We start from the raw sequence: 21,852 nt of genomic DNA on the forward strand, positions 1-21,852 counted from the left end.
CTTGAGCATCGGGCGCAGTACAGTTTGAAATAGAAAATGTAGGCTCAAGATTGAAAAAATTTGGAGGCAAATTGCTATACCAAACACAAGATATTTTGGTGAATTGGTGGTTTAAACATTGCTTTCACCTCTTTAATTTCTCTTTGCCTTTTTCCACTATTGGGCTTAATAGTCAAGCAATTCTTTGTACGTAGCATTCTTCCACAACAATGTGCTTGTTTCGTCTGAAAGGTATATCTTGAAAGGAATTCAAGAGAATACCAAAAAGAAAAAGGAGAGGTCTTGCATTAGCCATGCCCATGATAATCAATGTGCTCCGCCTAACTCTCCTGAAGGTTCACTGTTAATATATGTCTTGATGGAACTTGACTAGATGTAGGCTTTGGAACATTGGTGATCTAGTTAACCTATGAGTCACAAGTTGAACCAGGTGGTTAATTAAGAAAAATGAAAAATAATAAAAAAACAGAAAAATGTTAAAATTTGATCAATCATATTAAAGTTAGAAAACACTTTAATACAACATACTCATCATAAAATATAAAATATATAATTACATACTTAATTCAATATTAATTATTGAGTTCCTTACGCATAAGATAAAAAAAAAAATCGCAATATATTACAGTTTTCTATTTGTTGTACATGTCAAAAAAATCCCTGCACTTCTTAGACGAGTTGGTACTTCCCTTGTTATAAAAGGCCCTCGGAGGTCCAGAGGAGGCAGGTTCAAATGGTGGGCAACGTAGCTAGTAAGAACATTTGCATTAGTCAATGCAAAATTAAAAAAAAAGTGCTCAATTTTACACATTTAAGTCCCAAAATTACCTAATTAGTCAAGTTAAAGATGTGTAAATTTGCAAAGTTGCTACAGTAACTATATGTAAATTTACAATGGCATTAGTCATTTTGCATTCAATTTTTTATTCTTTTTTTCATATTCGAGGATGAAGAAAGAAAGCGAATAGTGGTTAATGTGTGTGAAGAAAGAAAAAAAATTAAAAAATTGATATTTTAATTAAATGTAGTGTAAAATAAATAATCTAATCTGGGGTATTTGGAAAGTGGGTGTGTAAATAGAAAAAGTTGGATTTTTGCATGAACTAATGCGAATACTCTAATAGTATTTTTAAGTTCTAACCATTATATATATATATATAAAACTTCACCAAACACCCAAACAATATTAATTTGGTAGATATAAATTTTGGAGTAAATGGAAAATCCCAAACAATTTTACAAACAATGTTTTGTGAGTTTCATCTAGCTCAATTGGTAAAATTTTTAATAGTTGAATAAGAGATTTATAGTTATTCTGCCTACACCCGAAACTGATTAATATCTTAGTTTGATGATAATAAACTATCATTAAAAGTAAATATCATAAGTTAAAACTTTCTAAAAAAAATTATACCTTGAACATGTTACAGCAAAATCTATTTTTTTTTCTTTATTTTTTTAATTTTTATTTCATCCTCCTTCCCCTATAGGTGTGTTTCTCAAAAAAAAAAAAAAAAAAATAGCACCATTTTATCCTCGTCATGTTAAATGTTCTCGTGCATAAATGTACAACCTAGTTTTCAAATTTATTCACAGCCACATTGTTCATTGTATTGTTCATTGTATTCAATTCTAGCAATGTCATAAATATTAAAAAAAAAGGAAAAAAAAGAAAAAAAAAAGAAAAGAAGGCAGCAACATTTGGAAATGTGTGGGGATAACACGCAAGCCAAAAAGCGTCCAAAAAGAGTTTCCACGTTTGTGGTTAAAGCAATCCGTGAACGTTCACTCAAGCAATCAGAAGCCCCCAAATCCTCAACACTCATCTTCCTACTTGCCACGTGTCCCAACTACCTCCACTTCCTTCCCTCCATTTCTTGTTTTTTCACTTATTTATTTATTTTTTCATAATACTATTTTATTCAATTTTTTTTGTTGTCTTTCACTCTCTGGTAGTCTCTTCCTCTTCTCACTTCTTCACTGTCACAACCACAAATTTTAAGCCTTCCAAAAATTTCAAATCTCTCTCTCTCTCTCTCTCTCTCTGTAATGAAAAATTAGGGTTAGAGTTTGGAGCTTGATAAATATGGCCACTACTTCACTACTGCTACCCGAGCTCCTTTTTCTCTCTCCACAAGCCACATTCAAGCGCCGGGTTTTTCTCTCTAAACCTTCTTCTCTCTCTAGAAACCTTAGGCACGGTTGTGTTTCTGTTCGGACTCGTCGAATCAGAGCTTTGAAGGAAGAAGGAAGCGCGGTGGTGGAAGTCGACGAGAGAGAGAGCAAATTGATCAAGGAATTGAATGGAAACAATGGAGCTGCTACTACTACTCGGTATGAGGAGAGGAGGTACTCGAATGGCGTGGCGGCGGCGGCGGCGGTGGAGAGTGAGAATGGGAGCTTGGTGAAGTATGTGAATGGCAATGGTGTGGCGGCGCCGGCGGCAGCGGAGGTGGTGGAGGATTCGGCGGCGAAGGAGGACGGAAGGAAGAGAAGGCTAGAGGAGATCGGTAAAGAAGATGCGTGGTTCAAGCAAGCCGGGAAAGAAGTTGAGGTATAAAAAATATAAAAAAAAATTTGTTATTAATTTGATTTTTTCAATTCTGTGGTATTTGAAGGAATAATAGTGTTTGTTTTACTGTGATATTATTGTTTTGGAGTTGAGGTTTAGTTGAATTTGAAAATTCAAGGGTTCGATTTTGAAAGACCCAACTCTATGCCAAGGAATGCAGAGCGAGTGTTTGTTGTTGTTGGTGTTGTATGGGAGAAAGAATTGTGTAATCTTTATGTGGGATATTTGACAGAAATGCTACTTTATATTCTTGCCTATTCTATTACATCCAGGACGTGTGTAAAGAGACATTGGTTTAATCTGTGTTATTGAAGAATATAACTTTGGCTATCAATCATGGAAGTTAGAGTACTAGTTGGACATGGTGGTTGTTGATAGATTTTAGTTGTCATTTGTTTAGTTTATAACACCATCTGTGTCTGTGCCTAGTGTTCATATTTTTTGTCTGTCCCATAGCTGGTTCCGAGCTCAGACAAAAGAGGAGGTTGCGCTGATAAAAAAAAGAAAGAAAAGAAATGTTTTGTGAAGGAGGTGACAGAGAGTATGATTTAGAATACAATGGTCGAGAAATATACATTTAAACAGTCCTAATTAGTCTGTTAAGGATTCATAAGCCCATAAGTAGTTTTTTTTTGCTATAAAAAAAGCTAAACCCTTAGTTTTTGGAATTAATCTTTGTTGTTGTATTTGTTAGTCAGGAATAATTAAAAATTTCAGCATGCAATTTTATGACTTTGAGCTGACTTCAGGCCTCCTAGCTTTGTATAATATTATGCGTATTTGTGAAGATATTCCTTACAAGTTACAAATATATTGTCAAAGGTTTGTTTGTTTTTGTTTATTTTTCCTTTGTTTTTTTGTGCTCAAATATATTCTCGGAATCAGACCAGTTGGTATATGGCAAATACATATTTGTTAATGACATATTGACCAGAACATTTTCAAGAAATAATTATCTTGTTTTAAGTTATTTTGAAGCTTAGCTTTCTTTTTTTATATACGTAAGTTCATAAAGGGTAACCTATATATATGTTGAGAATAATTTTTTGCTAAAATATGGCTTTTGCAGGTTTCTGTTACACCTGGTGGCCGTTGGAGTAGATTTAAAACCTACTCAACAATACAGAGAACCTTGGAAATATGGGGATTTGTTTTAGCATTTATCTTTAAGGCTTGGTTGAACAATCAAAAGTTCTCTTATCGAGGTCAGGCACTTCTACTGGTTGAGAATTTTCAAACAATGGAAAGCATGTAGTAAAGGCTTTTTTCTTAACTAAAACTCCAACTGTTGCATTCTCAATAGCTCTGAAAATCTGGCTCTTACTTATCCATCTAGGATCCTAGTGAAGAAATAAAGCAAGCCTTTTGCAATATTTAAGGCTTGAATGCAAAATACTTTGCAAGTGTCAAGGATGAAAAGAAAGTCCTCATAAGTCATAAGACCATGGTACAACATTACCAAGGTTTATACCACCGAAACTTGGACTTGCTTTCTAAGAATAAATCCTATTAGATTCCAATCAGGAGCAAGCTACACTGATCCAAACATGGTATCAACGGTTGAGAGAAGATGAACTATTTTAACTAACGTGATCATAAATAAAACCTATAGGCATTGGAATCGGATTCTCAAGGAACAGAAAAAATTTCCTATGACATGGCCAACAGAAGCAGAAATGAACTCATCACTGAGCAATGGCACAAAGAACAATACTGTCCTCTCCTGCTACTTAAACCAGCTGACCAAGTGAAGGAGTTCTTGTTCTTATTATTCGATTATCTTGTTGGGATTTTAGTACCATGTTACCTTCTCACTGGATTTGTTAGCATAGGAATGCACTATGATTGCTCCTTGCTATTTTCACATGCACTATGATTGCTCATTGCTATTAGGATCTCAGAATGAACAATGTTGGCTGCCTCATAAGTGTTTTTGATGTTGAGTCAACTAACAAACACAGCAAGTAACTTTTGAAAGTTAAGTTTATAATAGATTCTTGACGAAAACTAACAAATAATGTATTATGAATATTTAAAGCTTTCTTTGTTTTAGAATTTGCTCGAATGGACAAATGCTTCAGAAATCTTTACGTTTACTTCCTTACCAGAATTGCTGGATAGCTGTACTTATCATGCATAATTGTTGTTTTTATGGTTCTTAGCACACTGCTTGTGTGCTTTGGCTTTTCATCTTTTTTGTAATATAGTATTATTTATATTTCCAAAAAAGAAGAAGAAGAATGTATTATGAATACTTGGGTTGAGTCATTAACCCTTTGTGGTATTTAATAATGCCTTGATCCCAACAACTTGGCGTTGGCTGCATGAACCCATTTGTGCTATTTTTCTTTACCTAAAAAAGGTGTTCAAATCTTTCACTCCAAAAGTTATATTTAGTTTACAACTAGTTCTTTTCCCCTATTCTGGTTGGGATGGCTGTGAAATAGAACTTCTAATAGCCCTACCTTGTCATGTGAGGTAGTCCAGATGGCCAGGGCCCACTAGATGATCACAAGTAGTCGAAGCTAATATAGACCTTGCTGATCTTTGTAATTAATTAGAGTGTTTGTAATTATGCTTTCATTCTCTTTTTGTTTCTGTTGTTTCATTATGACATTTTTCTTGTAAGGTTTTGCTTTAGAAGATTTTGTTGCAGAGCAATTGCCGAGGGCTTGAAATCTAGAATTCTCGAGCAATACATAACTTGAGTGTTTTTTTTTTTTTTCCCTGGAGAGGGGGGTGGTGGTTGAATCTAGACGTAATATCAAATATGTGAATTTGCAGGAGGAATGACAGAAGAGAAGAAAACTTTAAGGCGGAAGGCCCTTGCCAAATGGCTTAAAGAAAGTATTTTGAGATTAGGTCCTACATTCATCAAAATTGGCCAGCAGTTCTCCACAAGGGTGGACATTCTTGCTCAAGAATATGTTGATCAGTTGTCAGAACTTCAGGTTGAAGTTGTTTTATTAAATATCATTTATGAGTGTTAATAGCCCTTTTTTTTCTTGTCACAAATGCTAAGCTAAATTATTTCTATTGGTCAGTTACTCGTGCACCGTGTGTATTTTTAACCCAAAGCCTCACTCCACCCATTCTTATGGAAGAAGGAAGTGCTGTTTGAGCTAGAGCTCATTGGCTTAGTAATTACTAATTACTATTTTCCCCCACCCTTTTGGACATTTGCCATTGCTTTTCTATTAGGTTTCTGAAAGTAAAAGCTAACCATGTTTTTCTCCTTACCTTTCTCAAAGAACAAGTGAACAACATTCACTGAATATTATTGGTTTGCTATCTTTTTCTATTTGGCGATTCTTTAAGTTAGAACTGAATTGCTTTTTTGCTTCAGGATCAAGTTCCTCCCTTCCCATCAGAGACTGCTGTGTCTATAGTTGAAGAAGAGCTTGGAGCTCCTGTGACTGCTGTCTTTGATCGTTTTGACTATGAACCAATAGCTGCTGCTAGTCTTGGTAACCTTGATTTGCTTTTGACATTTGTTATACAGAGATTTGTGCGAAAGTAAATTAAACTAGCTCAAGTGTTCCTTATTTTGTCATTTATCAAAAAAAAAAAAAAGCGTTCCTTATTTTGTTTTATTCATTTTTTATAATGGTAAAGCTGTTTTTAGGTTTATAGTTTCATAGCTGATAGATTTTGAATTATCAAATTCTGTTATCTAATTTATACAGGTCAGGTACACCGTGCAAGATTGAAGGGACAGGAAGTTGTTGTTAAAGTACAAAGGCCTGGACTCAAGGGTCTTTTTGATATTGATCTTAAAAACCTGAGGGTTAGTTTTCTTTTTGGCATTATTCTTTTAGTGATCATTATAGTCGTGAAATCCTAATTATTCATCAATTTGATTTTTGGTCTTTTGTCCTGGAAAAATTGACATTTTTCATTAGATATATTAATATACCATGATTATGATGTCATGGTATTGGTAATGAAGAAACTTGGAGGCTTTTAATATAATTTTTAATGTCTCTATGTGTCTATGTTGTGTTTACATCTATATGGGCATCAACATTTTTTTAACAAATTATATGTGGAATGCATTTGAGGGGGTAATTCTTGATATTTAACTCGTTTTACTTTTAGGGGTTTTGCAGTTATAATGTGCATGGTCATTGTTTATTTCAGGTAATTGCAGAATATCTCCAAAAAGTTGATCCAAAGTCAGATGGTGCAAAGAGGGATTGGGTTGCTATCTATGATGAGTGTGCTAATGTCTTATATCAGGTAGTCATATTGCCTTGGTTGCCTCATTCTTATGTTAGATTTATTATGAAACTATCTTACTATTTTTCATAAATTTAAGGCACACAACATGACTATAAGGGTTGTTATGCTTAAAGAAGAAACATATCCATAATGTAAAATGAATTTAGTTGAGACAGGGATGTTGATATGGAAGAGTAAGGCCCACAAAGAAATAGACTAGTAATATTATGTTAAATAATTTGAGGGAATTCGTGCAACAACATTAAGGACAATACTAGAGAAAGTTGATTGTGAAGCTCAGTCATGCAACAGAGGCCGAGGGAAGAAAAAGGAGAATGTGAGTCAAGGTTGCTAGTAAACGATGCTCTATGAGTTATCTTGTCTGCAACCAGCATAAAGTAAAATGTTGAAGCAGAATGTGCCAATGAAGTTGGCTAATGACCTCTCAAATTTCTTATATTTAAACTGGGCAAGTTGAGTGTGGTATCCTGCCCTGTTGACTATGACCAAAATCCTTTTTATCAATGCCTGATCTTGCGGTGTTAGAAAAAGGCTCGTCAATCCATTTGCTTCTAGTATAAATCTAGTTTGTTGGACATGTTTCCTTAACAGCGCACTGGCCTGGTTGGTTTTGATCCCCTTTCCCCATAGGTATGTTCCAAACATCAATTAATTGATAATAAAGAGCTTACAATGACGTTCCAGTTAGCATCACGGGGCCATCATGTAGTCATGTTAGATATTATGGTCAAGTTGACATTCTAGTCATTCAAGTTGGAATTAAATTGACTTCCTGATGGTTCGTTGAGGAATGCTATTCTAGTGAGAGAACAAGATATTGCTGAATATGCTGTAGACTGATTCTGTACTGAATATGACATATTGTTCTGAAGTGGTTTGATGAACAAGGCTGCTGATGGAAGATTGTACATGAGCTTCTTTGCAGGCTATAACTATGGGAAAATTCAAATCCTATTTGTGAAAGAAAATTGTGTTGGGTTGCCATTTTAGTTCAACCTTTTATGATTCAACAGATTAGATGTGATAAGCAGAAGTTTAAAAATACGCTGTGATCTTATTTTATATTGCAGTTTTCAGTCCCTAATAGATCATTGATGCAGAGAATACTTTATTTTTAATTTCATATTCAGCTCCTCTCTCTGTTTCTCTTTCTCTCTCTTCTTCTCCTTCTTTTTCTTCTTCTTCCCCGTTAAAGTGAGCAACCTGAAATTTCAAATTTCAGGAGATTGATTACACCAAGGAAGCTGAAAATGCAGAATTATTTGCAAGTAACTTCAAAAATATGGATTACATGAAAGTTCCATCAATATTCTGGGAATACACAACACCGCAGGTTTCATTCTTCTGTATAGTGACCTCCCAACAAGTGAACATTAGTTCTTTTTTTTTCTTTTCTTTTTAATATCTTTCTCCTTTCTAATTATTTTCATTATAATTTTATGCATGTAGGTTCTGACGATGGAGTATGTCCCAGGGATCAAGATAAACAAGATAAAAGCTTTGGATCAGCTGGGCGTTGATCGCAAAAGGTTAATCGAATTCCCTCCCTTTCATCTTGGTGAAATCATTTTTGCAAGTGACCTTCAACTCTTACACATCACATGTGACCTGATGATTCTAGTGCCACATTCTGTAGGTTGGGTCGATATGCTGTTGAATCGTACTTGGAACAAATTCTGTCTCATGGTTTTTTCCATGCTGATCCTGTGAGTTCCTGCTGTTGCTTTTGATTTTTGGTTCTATACTATTTTTTGAAGTATGCTTACAATTGTCCAATTAGGACTACTTTGTGGAATTATAAAAATGATTCCAGAACAGAAGTTTATTGTGCTTGCATATTGCTTAAGCACTTACATTGATTTTGTTTTTGTTTTTTTATATTTAATTTTTAATGATGTGCAACAACTATGTCTGAAGGCTTGCCTTATGGAATGATTCTCTAAAAATCTGCTGCGCACTTGAGGCAACAATGTGTCAAGGCTCATGCTTTGCAGGATTTTCCCTAACATTTTGAAGTGTGAGTTTTGCCTGAAGGCTGTGGCATTCACCTGATGCACCAGCTAAAATGCTAGAATTCTCCACACCCCCCCCCCCTGAAAACTTGAAATTTAAATATCATTTATGAAGAAAAAATATTCTTTCTTCATTTTAATCTATAATTGGAATCAACGGATGCATAATTTGTAATTTATAGCATTTTTTTTTTATTTGGAGAAAAGTATTTTGACTTTGGACTACAATGCGCATAAAGTTAACTTGTTTAATTTGAAAAGTTCAGTCTCCTAGATATCACAGACATGAGCCGATGAGCGGGGTCAGGAAGATAGAAAGAAGGGGGGATGGGGGAGTTGGACGAGTCTCTGTTTGTAATTCTTATTTTGTTTGGTGTCAGAGTGTCCCTCCATGATATGGTGGTATTAGCTAAGGAAAAGGGCAACTCTGGTGGAGTGCAGTGGCATTTTCTAAAAGTCAATCAGGGTTAAGGGAACAGCATTGAACAACCTGAAAAATCTGATTCCAACCCAAACACATTTATGGTCACTGTATTTGATTTGCATTGTCACAGTGGTTTTTCAATATGCATCCTTGATTGAAAAAAAAAATGCTAAAATGAGGTCTCCTTTTTATATTGTTGGATATAGGCAAGACAGATTTATTGTAAAGAGGAGAAAGAGAACTCTTATGAAATATATATTAGAATCATATAAATGATTTAAAAAGGTGGTCTAGAAAACCCTCGCACTATACTGTTCTGGAACAGTGGTTTTATCAATCCCTCTTGGCTGTCTGTTTGAATATATCTGTTTGTGTCTTTTCTCTTATTTTATGCTGTTTCAATATAATAGCCATGACAGAGAAGTTTTGTTAGAATTCCATGTTTTCTGTCTTACTCAGGTTTTTAAGGATCCATTTGTGATCTACAATTAAGGAAACCGCGTCCACATTTTTTTTTTATAATCACATACAATCCTGCTATTAAATATCTATCAGCTAGATGTAACCAGAACATCTTTTTATTCCTATCTGCAGCATCCAGGAAATATTGCCGTTGATGATGTCAACGGTGGTAGGTTGATTTTTTATGATTTTGGAATGATGGGAAGGTATTTCTGGACCCTTTGCTGTCTATCTACTGTAAGAATTTACTGACAAGTACATTTATCAAGTTTTCTTTCGTGACTGTCCTGTGCATTTTCTGTCTCTAACTTGCAGTATCAGTCCAAATATCAGAGAAGGTTTACTGGAAACATTCTATGGAGTTTATGAGAAGGATCCAGACAAGGTAATTATTTCAACTCTCAAGTAAAAGTGGCCATCATTACTTTTACCATATGTTAATAATATTGTGGTTCCCATGCTTGGTTTGTGTTTACTTTATCATTGGAAACTCTTGCGCTGGTGCAGGTCCTTCAGGCAATGATTCAAATGGGTGTTCTTGTGCCTACTGGAGATATGACTGCTGTCAGACGAACAGCACAGTTCTTCCTTAACAGGTGCTCTTAGTGTAGAGAATAATAGCGAGAGTTGAGTGGAAATTTCCCATGGGTTCCATTTCATATCTTTCTTTCTCTTCTAAAGATTTTATTTCATTAATGCTTTTGCTTACTTTCTTTGACATATTATTTTGCCATTTGAGCTAAAGATTGGATAAAAAGGCATTCTGCCAGTTGATATATTATTTTGTTTGTGTAAAATTACCAATAATTATTTTTTTATTTTTGACCAAAAACAGAACTAAGCTAAACTTTAGCTATGCCTCAAATGCTCACTTGGGCAGAATGTCTTTATGTCAGGTCAAATGTATTACACTTGAAGAACACTACCAATGCTTCTAGCTGACTAATTTATTGCATGATAGAGCTGACATGGAAGTCATTTAAAAATCCACCAGATATGAAGATATTAGCTTTTGGAATAATGTTATAGCCTAATGTTGGTAGAGTTATAGTGCTGTCAATCGTGAGTTATACTGTAATACTTGTGTTATCTTTAATCATGTACAGGGTGGAATTGAAAATGTGCTGACTTTACCTATACATGATATTCTGTTATTTTGTATTTTAGTACGATGATATTGTTTTAAGTACAGCTCTACACGTTGTCTGCACTGATTATGCTACTGTTTTATTTGCACTGTGAACCTCAAATAAGCACTGGGACCCTTGGGTAACATAAAACAAAGAAGTACCAGTGAAATCTCAAGACATTTTTTTTCTTTCCTGATTAAACCTTTCTCTAACCATGAAATGAAATTCTAAGCTGACTATTTTGCAGTTTTGAAGAGCGTCTTGCTGCGCAAAGAAAAGAAAGAGAGATGAAAACAGCGGAACTTGGGTTTAAAAAGCCATTGAGCAAGGAGGAAAGAGTAATGAAAAAGAAACAAAGGCTGGCTGCAATTGGTAATTCACCTGGTCTAGATTTTGTGCCTGTGATAGGTTCTATGCTTGTTAATGAGATATTGAATGTAGCGCCATTTTAAAAGATTTTGGGAGCTAAATACACGTGGTGGGTGTGGGCCCAATCAATACAATGCATCCTGCCCTAGTATTCTTCCTCCAAGAACTATCCTTTGTTTTACGAGAAGCCTTGGCTTTTCAGAAAAGATTCTGTACTGGGGTCACATTGTGTAACTTGAGAGCTAGGGAATTACCGCGTACTCTGGAGTTAGAATTATCTACCTGTTTGATGGGAACACAAGCAACTGTATTTTGGCAGATTAATGCTTTAGGTCTTGTAAGAGTTGTTAGAATACAGGTTAAATGATTGAATTCATAATTTCTTAATAGCTTTAGCCTTTGGGCAATTGGTAAATTATCGTGGTATCAGAGCAAGTGGTCATGAATTCAAACTCTATCTCTGCTCTACCTCCCATTTTAAAAGTTAAAAATCCCACATTTTGGCCCCACTTATTAAGGGGGAGTCTAGGTCCACACATGAGGGGAGTGTTAGAATATTGGTCAAAGGATTAAATTAATAATTTCCTAATAGCTTAATTTTTTGGGACAATTGCATTTCCTAATTGTTTAAACTTTTGGGACAATTGGTAATTTATCAAGAGCAATTTAAATGAATTGTGGCAAAAGTATCATTGAATATTATGTAATGTATATATGTATAATGGTAACGTGTTTGTGTATGCCTGTGTATGCAAAACTTTAGTAAAATAAAAAAATACTGTCTTATGTTTGAACTTCCTACCCTCAAATTAGTTGTGTAATTTTCTACCTTGGAGCAAATGAAAGCACTATGGGTTTCACTTATTCACCATGAACTTGATGAGATGCTAACTGTTGCATTCTCTTAATAGGGGAAGATTTATTAGCCATTGCTGCGGATCAACCCTTTCGATTTCCTGCCACATTCACATTTGTTGTTAGAGCATTTTCAGGTAATATAAAAAGACCACGGCCGCTTCATAGCTATGAATTGGATTATAATACATGAACCTAAGAATACTAAATTATGATTGTATCTGCAGTTTTAGATGGCATTGGGAAAGGCCTTGACCCTCGATTTGATATTACTGAGATTGCTAAACCGTGAGTTTAATCTTAGTTTCAACCAATTCTTTGAGATTTAGCAAGCCATATATTCGGTCTATCTGACTTGTCTTTGATGCTTTACGTTGCAGCTATGCAATGGAGTTACTAAGGTTTCGGGAAGCAGGAGTTGAAGTTATCTTAAAGGCAAATGAAACTCCTCTTTTTATTTTTTTGGCTGAATGCAAATGAAACTCTCTTGATTCTACAGTTACCTTGTATATTGATATGGTATGTTTCTTAATATCCTAGTGAATCTTATATCTGTCAGGACGTCAGAAAGAGATGGGACAGACAGTCCATTGCATTCTACAACTTATTTAGACAGGCTGACAGAGTTGAAAAGCTTGCAGAAATTATCCAACGATTGGTATTTATTCAAAATTGTTTGATGTGATATATGTTTTGTTGATGTGGCTTTCATTTTGATGTTCTGTTCTCCTTTTGATACAGGAGCAAGGTGATCTAAAACTGCGAGTTCGAACTTTGGAGTCTGAGAGGGCATTCCAGCGTGTTGCAGCTGTTCAGAGAACAATAGGGAATGTGAGTTTTGCTGGCTGATCTCCTAGTGGAATTATACAAGTCTTACTCATGAACTCTTAGATGAAATGGTTTCAGCACATGATAGTCTCACAAAAAAATTTATTTCTTTTCTTTGTGGTTTCTTCAAATACAAATAAAAGAAATTGTGAAACATGGAGGGTTATTGGGCCCTTGGGGCTCCCAAATCCCAGAGCACCTAAACAAGGGGGAATAAAGAAGAAAGAGAAGAAAAAAAATAAAGGAGACATGGTAGACCGCTTTGTGTCTATATGAAGAAGGCTATTGGATGTGGCAGTAATCATCACTTTCCGAAATTCTGTACCAATATCTTAGGTGATATCATTTCTTTGGAAGATTTTGGAATCCATTTTTTAGCATACGTGCTAACATTGTCAAATCACTATTTTGATTGGTATTTTTTGCAACTTTAAATTGAAATGTGAAAATAAGGTATTGATTTTCTATTTTGAAGAGAGCTGTATCTAAGAAAGGTCTGTGCATGGGGATGGGAAGTTGTGTGTACTTACAAAATGCTCAAGTTTTTTCACATAACAATGGTTTTTGCTTTAACACATGGTCAGGTCACCAAAAACAGAAAAAGAAAAGTATTGAATATCTGTTTGTAAGTAGTTAATAACATGACATGAACTACAAACTTTGTACAGTTTTGGAAATAGGGTAATTTTTTATTTTTTATTTTTAAAAAAACTAGAGATTACCATGACAAGTTTTAGAATAGAGATTTAAAATGTTAATAAAAACATTTTTAGTTTCTCTCTATATCTTTTGGACAGGTTATCTCATAAGTTCGACTGATATTTATCAGAAAAAAAATTGGAATATTCTTTATATCATTTTATCTCTCCTTGATTGTATCTTCTTTTGACTAACAGGCTGTAGCTGCTGGAAGTCTAATAAACCTTGCAACAATTTTGTATTTCAATTCCGTTCGAGTAAGCCATCTGTGACAATTTTTGTTCTTTGCAGACTAAAGTGTCTGTGGTGCTTAACTCTTATCTAATGCTTTGGTCAAATTGTTCCTTTTTAGGTGCCTGCCACTATAGCATATGCCATCTGCGCATTTTTTGGCTTTCAAGTTCTATTTGGTATTCTAAAGGTCAGAAAATTAGATGAACAGGAGAGGTTGGTTACAGGAACTGCTTAAACGATCGGTAAGATTTTCTATAGTTTGTTTTTATAAAGTTTTAGTTCTCTAAATCATCTGTGCAAGACTCTTTAATAATATAAGCCATGCCTGGCCCCTAGTAACTCCCTTCATACAAGTACATCTATAGGACACATAAAATATCTTACATATAAAAGAAAAAAAGCTTTTTTTTTTGTTTTGTTTTTAACATTCATTGAAGCCTCTTTATATTCAATAATTCTTCCTTTTCAATTTCCTCTCATTCTAAACAGCTTAAAAATTGTGTCAGATACGTGTGACCGAATAATTCAAGTTTTTTATTTATATATTTTTTTTATAAGAAAAATAATTGGGCTAGAAGCAACTCTTTTTTCAATTTATGAAACTTTATTTAAACAATCAATTGATGTGCATGGGAGTCTGTGAACGAGGAGAATTGCCATTTCCTCAGTGCCCTCTGTTTTCCCGAATTCTGTGGGTGTGGGAGATGGGATATTTTCCTTGTGTGGGTGTAATGTTATTTGTTTCATTCAACATATGTTATTCAGAAGAAAATAATAAATTAAAATAAAAGAAAAGAAGAAGAAGAACTAGGAGATGATGAAATGACTTGTCATTGTTCATAGACCTTCTGATGTTGGCAATATTATCTTATTCAATGAATCTGTTCAAACAAGCTGTCCTGGAGGAGGGTGAACCTGGGTTTGTGGAATGGAAGACTGAAGAATTGTTCTCAAAATCTGCCAAGATCACCCCACTCCCCTTTTGTATGAGTAAGAAAGGGTAGGACCCAGAGCCCATGGAAGGCATTCATTGAATAGGTGTACCCAACTGATCCCATCAAGCATTGAGCAAGGAGAATGGGTGCATGTACCATTCATTCATTGTGCCATGGTGATAAGGTCTGCCAAGAGCAAAACAATGTTCACATTGGAAAAACCTAACTGCACCAGCTTCCAATGCCTCCACCTTTATCTTCTTCTTTTTTGTGCTAAGCAGCTGCCAATACCTAACTGCATCAGCTTCCAATGCCTCCACCTTTATCTTTTTTTTTTTTTGTGCTAAGCAGCTGCCAATACCTTTATCTCACATATACCCACATTATTGTAAGACAGCTTATGATAAAAGGGTAGCCATCAATTTTCTGGCATTCTCTAACACTTGCATGAAAGTGGACAAACTTTGTTAAGTTGATTTATTCCCTAAATAGGATGTCAAGTTATAACATAATAATTCCATTTATAGAGTTGTACAAATTCCAGACTTAGCAATTTAATCTGTAGCAGGTTGTCCATGATGAGCAACTAGGAACCTAACCTCTCTGTGTCATAGATTTTCAGTATCATTAAGTGTGTGTTTGGCTCTAGCTTAAAAAGCCAACTTATTTTACTATTCAAGTTATTTTTGCTACTATTTATGGGTTCCATTACATTTTTTGGTACTATTCATGAGTCTCACAGTACTATTTTAGCTAACTTTTACCTTTATCTATAGTACTTTCAACAAAAAGTTTTCAGTTTTAGCAAAATAAGTGGATCCCAAACAGACCCTAAATATCTCATCCTATTATCAAATTAAAGACTAATATAAAGCACCTAGGAGTAAGACTTTCTTGAGCCAGCTCAGTATATCACTGAACAAAATAGTTCCAACCAAGTAAAGTGGATCATCGGGATTCAATGTGTAATTTTTTGACAACCATCATCCACTCACTATTCTTGCCCTTGGAAATAAGTTACTGAGAGCCTCAGCCACTAGCATAGATAATAAGTTACAGGCCATATAGGAGCTCACTAATTAAGCTGATGGCAAATAAAATGATGAAGTGCAAATACTTTGTTGCAGTATAACTACTTTATGAACAGTTATGAAAAATTCCTAATTGCTATAATAATGTGCCTTTGCATGTTGACCATTTTGCGCAATCATTCTTCTGATCTTTAGGGATTGTGAAGCATTTTACTGGTTACAGTTTTTTATGCTATATTATTGTCACTGCTGTGAAGCGTTCCTGTTATATCAATCTTGACCATGGACCACGGTTCATTTGGTTGGGTTCATTGCAGATCTAGAGTGGAGATTCAGCTCATATAAAGCTTTCTACTCAAACATGCAACATTCAGTCATTTGAAGAAAATAAGAGCTTAAAGGGGCACTTCATGCAAGTTCTTATACCAGCAATATGAGCAAAAACTTCCAACTCTCTGATTCATGATAAAAAAAACTTCTTGAGGCTGAACACTTTTGCTGGATTCTTCACATTCATAATTATAATGAGATCAAACTTGTAAGTAGGTTAGCTAAGTCACTTTGTTGTAATTATAAGTTTCAACAAGGATGTTCCCCAAAGGACTAGAGTCTCTAGACGTGGTGACTTTATTGGCAGGCTGATGGCCGTAAATGATAGCTCTCAGCCCTACTCAAGAGTTACATTTATAACATATATATTGTAGATGTCGGCACTGTAGCATCCCATCATATTTGACAGGATGGGATGTCCATTAGCCTGTGTATAATTTTGTACCATGAAGAAAATTGTTCAATAAAATGTGCTCCCCACTTTTTGCTTCTCCCATTTGTTTCAATATCTCTGACGGAATTTGAAATAATGATGGTTGCAAACCTCACAATTTTATTCTCTTTGCTCTAATCTTTTTTGGCACAATCGATCTGTTTAAATTTCGAGCAACTGTATTTACTTGAAGCAAATTTTGCGCATAGATTGACAAAGAAGAAAAGGTACTCTTTCCAAACAAATTGTACATATCTGGGTATTCCAGTGTTCAATGGTTGAATGATTATTTAGTTACATATGTTGAGAAATATATAGTTCAACAAATAAGTTATTATTAGGCTTACTCACACGTTCCGAGGGCGTTGCAAATCTCTTTAACACCCAAATATATTTACCATCTGACCTATAGCCTATAGGTCATTAGTTATGAAATGAATGTTTTGAGTGAGTTTAGGGCAATGATATTATTTAAGCTCCCTGAAATTCACTCGCTTAAAAAGATATTGTATTCCTAATACGTACAGCAAAAGAATAAAGAATAATAATACTGAAAAAGTAAAGATGGCTTAAAAAATTATATATTCAAAATGATTGTTAATGGTACTAAAGGATGCCATAGGGAAAAAAAAAAAAATTCATATTCCCACATGGTCATGTTCTCATGTTCTTGCTAATATGAATTCTCCTCGTGTGTATGTGTGTGAAAGAGAGAATCTTCAATGAGCCAGCAACTCCATTTGACTTCCGATTATCCTAGTGCTTGAAGCCAGGTCAGCTGAACCCAAATGAGAGGACAAATATCGTATTGTTAATGTCTGAATTCACACCAACCAAGAAGTATGTTGGAAGAGAAAATTAAGATAAGCTTTAATTTAAGTCTTACTTTTCCAGAAACTAGTTGTTACTCTATTTTAAGAATATATTTTGTGGTCAGAGCAAACAGCTAGAGTTAACTTCAAGAAGAGCTGCATGCTGGGAAAATTTAAGAAGAGCTGCAGCTAGGGATGTACATTTTTTTTTTTTTTTTTTACAATTATTAAGATAATAAGTTGTGATTGAAGTAATATTACTTTGATATAGGTCTACTATTGACACTATTTTTATACACTGTCACACTGTGCTATCTAATTGAGTATGTAATTTCTGGGATAAAATAGAATGACACACATATTAATGCCATATAATATATTGCCTTTGTTGCCTTGCTGTTGTCAGTTCATTTGGTACCAATTGTTTTTTTATCTGCATTTTTCTCCCACTTCCAAATTCATGAATTGAGAAACACATCATGCTTCATAGAAGCAGCAATGTCAGGGAAGGTATAGAAATGTATGAGTTGTTTCTAAAGTTGTTCAATTGGGAAGGTCCAATAGGGGATTGATCATTTTAGTCTGGTGATATTAGCACCCTCTGTGGACACCCTATCACATCCACAGTAGTCAGTCTTTTAGCCAGGCTGTAGTACCAAAAGTAATCTAAAAGAAATAAACCTGATTCAGCAATTGAAGTACTCCTCTTTTTTTGCATGCAATGTCATTCACAAGAGATTGGCTTATAATTATCTCAAGTTTTAAGTAGTTGAATAGGTTTTAAGCATAGTAGCTTTAACTAGTTTGCAATTCCTGACCAATAGGGGTAGAGTTCATGAGAAGAACTATAACTTTACAATGAGAAATTATGAAATTGCATCATGACAGGAAATGATTGGTCCATTTCTTTCTTTTGGATCTAACTATATGATTGGCTTTAAAGGGCAAAAGTTGATCATACATATCATTGATTCAATTTATTGTGATGGTTATGGTGAATATGGCTACTGGACACCTTTGAAATCGATATATATGCATTTAAATGAAATAGACTTTCTTTTATTTTCAGTGGCAAGCCCCACCTTCCCCATCTAAAGTCATTGTCAGCTGAAAATTGGGGTTGCAGGCTCAGCCCATTATTGAATGTTTTGAGTTCTTTATCTTACTAAAATTTAAGTTACATGACTTTGAAAGTAATTATTAAGTACTTTCAAAATATTGTTGATGTGATACTCCACACCAAAAAATATTAACTAATTAATACTATAATTAAAATTTTCTATTGATTTTTGAGCTTATGTTATATTTTTATTATCAAATGATTTGCATTTATTGATATGGAATACTAATATGAGAGAAATTAATAATTTTTCCATCACTTCGCAAACAAAAGAAACCCCAACTCTGGAATTTTTCTGGTCTATTGAGCTGCAGCCTACAAGATCACCATTTGACAAGTGATCAAAGGATGTGCTTTGTGAAATTTCATGATTTGGATGGATAGAAACTCCACTCTACTATAGACACACAGTCAAACCAAAATATGATTAATTGCCTTACTTGGTTGACGGTATTGCTTAATAAAAAAAAAAGTACGTCTTGCTCTACCAAAAGGAGAAATTATTTAGTGCACGCTACCAACTGATACGTACATTGAATGCAAATTTACATTACTTGAGCAAGGAAAAAGAAATTTACATTACAAGGAGGTGTATCATCTAAGGAAGAGAGTTGGTGTAGATATAATCCTCATTCTCATAAGCATTCTCTTCTGACCCACCATTTCCTTCTTTGCACTCAACCGCATCCTTGCTACACTCAGCTCTTCCCTGCATCATATCATTATCAAACTGCTGTTAACCACTGCAACTCTAGACGTTTAATTAGTTATACGAGAGAGAGAGAGAGAGAGAGAGCTCACCTCATTGACAGAAGTCCCTGCAGAGCCCACCAGCAATTCATTGGTGTCTGCTTTCCCTTGAGCAACAAATATCAAATAGTAAATGAAAGCCAAAGTGAGTAAGAAAGCCAGTCTTGAAAATCTCATTGTACTTGGTTTGAACCTTGTAATGGATGATGTGAAAACGTGCAAATACAACCATGTATTAGGGGGTCTTAAAAAGAAGAATAAGAAGAAGAAGAAGACAGCACCGACATGATCTTGAAAGCTTCTTGGTACAATAATATTCTCTAATACAACTAATCCAATATTTATATATGAACCTTGTGAGTGTTATCTGATCTTTTGACCTGTCTCCTGATTCCTTAGCAGCAAGCTCGACCCTCAAGAGCATGGGTTGGCTTTTCTTGGTGTTTTCTCACTAAAATATACACAGAGGAGGAGAGGCAGAGGGCAAGGAAGTTGTCACTTGTCACTTGTCACTTGTTTGGTCTCCAAGATTCCTCATTTTTCACTTGGTTTGGCTTGCATCTACTCTCTAGTTTCTTACCTACTGCTATCTATCATGCAAAGGGCATTTTATCACGAGATGGATGGCAAATCGTGATAGATGGACAATCAGTGTTAGAGAAAATGGGTCATATTCTGTATTGTAATATGAAAGTAATATTGGTCTCTACTAGAGGCCACCCCTTGCAGTATGGTAAGGGGTATATTGAAAATCTTCAATATATCGTGTTAGGGTTTCTTTGGATGCGCTATAAAGTTATTGTAAATGCTTGATTTTTTTTTTTCTCTTTATTTTTACTGATAACCAAAGTTTACAACACAATCATTTTCACATATTATCACTCACATCGTTTTTTTTTTTTTTTTCGTTATTCACAAGCTGCTATTGCTAGTTGGGAAAAAGTTTTAAAATATCACTAGATCTATTCTTCTAACTTATTAATATTGTTTTTTTTTTTTTGAGCATTCTACGTGCATAAAAAGTGTCAAAGAATCCAATGAGCTTTAACTTATTAGAAAATTTTTTTTTTGGTAACTGTACAATTCACATGAGAATTCAAATACTTGAAACCGGATCAGACCAAGTTGAATATAGCAAATATGTTTTAGCCACCAAAAAAAAAAAAAAAAAGGTTTAGCACTCGATGTAAATTTTAGAGGTGAAGACACACTAGATATTGGTCCTTTTTATTTATGGCAGCATGGCAATTGGCATAAGTGAGAATTAGTGCGCTCATTGGAGGATATATATATGGGTGTTACGGAAAATCCTCATTTTGTAGTTACAGGAAACACGCAATATTGCTATTGCTATTTGTGATCAATTGGTGCTCGCAAACACCGGTTCTATTCTCAACATTAGTCTTCCTCATCAGAATAGATTTCAAAATCAAGAGTAAAAGTGAAAAGAGAGAGGAAAAGCATAGGCTTAATGTGGTTCAACTTAACAATCCACGTCCACAATGAAAAGCCTTTAAAAATTACATTTTTATAAACTAAAACTGTGTTACAATAAATATATATTCTATTGAAAGTAATGCAGTAAACTTGGATTTAATTACACAGATACACTCCATGTAATGTTAGCATATGGAGGACTATGATAATTTTTCTTACCTTTCAAATTGGTGTCATTACAATCAACCTTAATTAGGAAAGTAATGGATTTGTCATATTTCTCCTTTCAAAGGTGGAGGCTTGGACTTGGAGTTTGAAACATGAGGTTTGTGTGAATTATATATGAATTTAAGGATTATTTGCAGAGAGTTTTTATTTATTTTAATTTTTAACTATTTAATTATTTTTTAAATTTTTTTATGGAGAGTTGTTTGATCGTAGATCACAGTTCAAATTCACGTAGTAATTTATTGAGAGATTACAGTTTCATGGGGTGCCTTGACTGACAAATTGAAAGTCGTGTAACTATTATGTGGGATACTTGGTGAGTCTCTCCAGGAAAACTAGGACAATATTGGTTGGATCAAAATATGCTTAAAAGATGAGGTACGTAGTTTTAACTTCCCTCTTGAATCAAGACACTCAACAAGTAATTTAATAAGGTGACTAAAAACTTGTTATGAATTCCATGTACTTGAAATATTTTTTTCTTTCTGAAGTTTGACATAAGAGGATTTTTTTTATAAATTTTTTTAAGCTTTAATTTAATTAACAAAACTTCATTAGTTTGTCAAGTTGACATTTAAAGAACGATTGATGATAAATTATATGTAATAACCTCCAAGAAAATGAAAATTTATCTTGTTGGATGATGAAAAAAAATTGAAAATTAATAGCAGTTAGAGGCTTACCTAGGATTGGAGTTCACAATTTTTTTGCTAATATTGATGTAGTAACGTTTTGCAAAGCAAACATTTCATCTAATAGTAGGTTTTTATTCCTCTTTCAAAAAAATAATTAGAAAAATTATGTGCTTCCATGTCTAGACTTTGAGATAGAGGTTGTCAATGCAGTTTTATATATTATCATTTTACCAATTTATTTATTGTTTTATAGAGTTTGAGTAATTATGCACTATTTTGGGAGTACAACAATTGTGATACTCTTACCTCTTTAT

The 21,852-nt window shown here is 34.3% G+C and overlaps 1 protein-coding gene and 1 long non-coding RNA gene across 2 annotated transcripts; one reads left to right on the plus strand and one right to left on the minus strand.

Annotated features, from left to right (window-relative positions):
* Positions 1-1,920: 1,920 nt before the first annotated feature.
* On the plus strand, positions 1,921-16,614 carry LOC142624389 (protein ACTIVITY OF BC1 COMPLEX KINASE 8, chloroplastic). Its single transcript, XM_075797954.1, has 21 exons — positions 1,921-2,554; positions 3,642-3,777; positions 5,357-5,523; positions 5,919-6,039; positions 6,259-6,359; positions 6,713-6,811; positions 8,037-8,147; positions 8,264-8,343; positions 8,451-8,520; positions 9,845-9,918; positions 10,028-10,097; positions 10,220-10,308; positions 11,090-11,214; positions 12,123-12,203; positions 12,294-12,354; positions 12,447-12,501; positions 12,626-12,724; positions 12,808-12,897; positions 13,791-13,850; positions 13,946-14,069; positions 16,111-16,614. The coding sequence occupies exons 1-20, from the start codon at positions 2,087-2,089 to the stop codon at positions 14,060-14,062; spliced, it is 2,274 nt and encodes a 757-aa protein (XP_075654069.1). The 5' UTR covers positions 1,921-2,086; the 3' UTR covers positions 14,063-14,069; positions 16,111-16,614.
* A 2,385-nt stretch (positions 16,615-18,999) lies between these two features.
* On the minus strand, positions 19,000-19,644 carry LOC142626406 (uncharacterized). Its single transcript, XR_012842501.1, has 2 exons — positions 19,290-19,644; positions 19,000-19,197 (listed from the first exon to the last, which is right to left on the minus strand). It is a non-coding gene; the product is annotated as an uncharacterized LOC142626406 (long non-coding RNA).
* Between the last annotated feature and the right edge of the window lie 2,208 nt (positions 19,645-21,852).

This window comes from Castanea sativa, chromosome 2 (genome assembly GCF_040712315.1).
Source record: "Castanea sativa cultivar Marrone di Chiusa Pesio chromosome 2, ASM4071231v1".
NCBI lineage: Eukaryota > Viridiplantae > Streptophyta > Magnoliopsida > Fagales > Fagaceae > Castanea > Castanea sativa.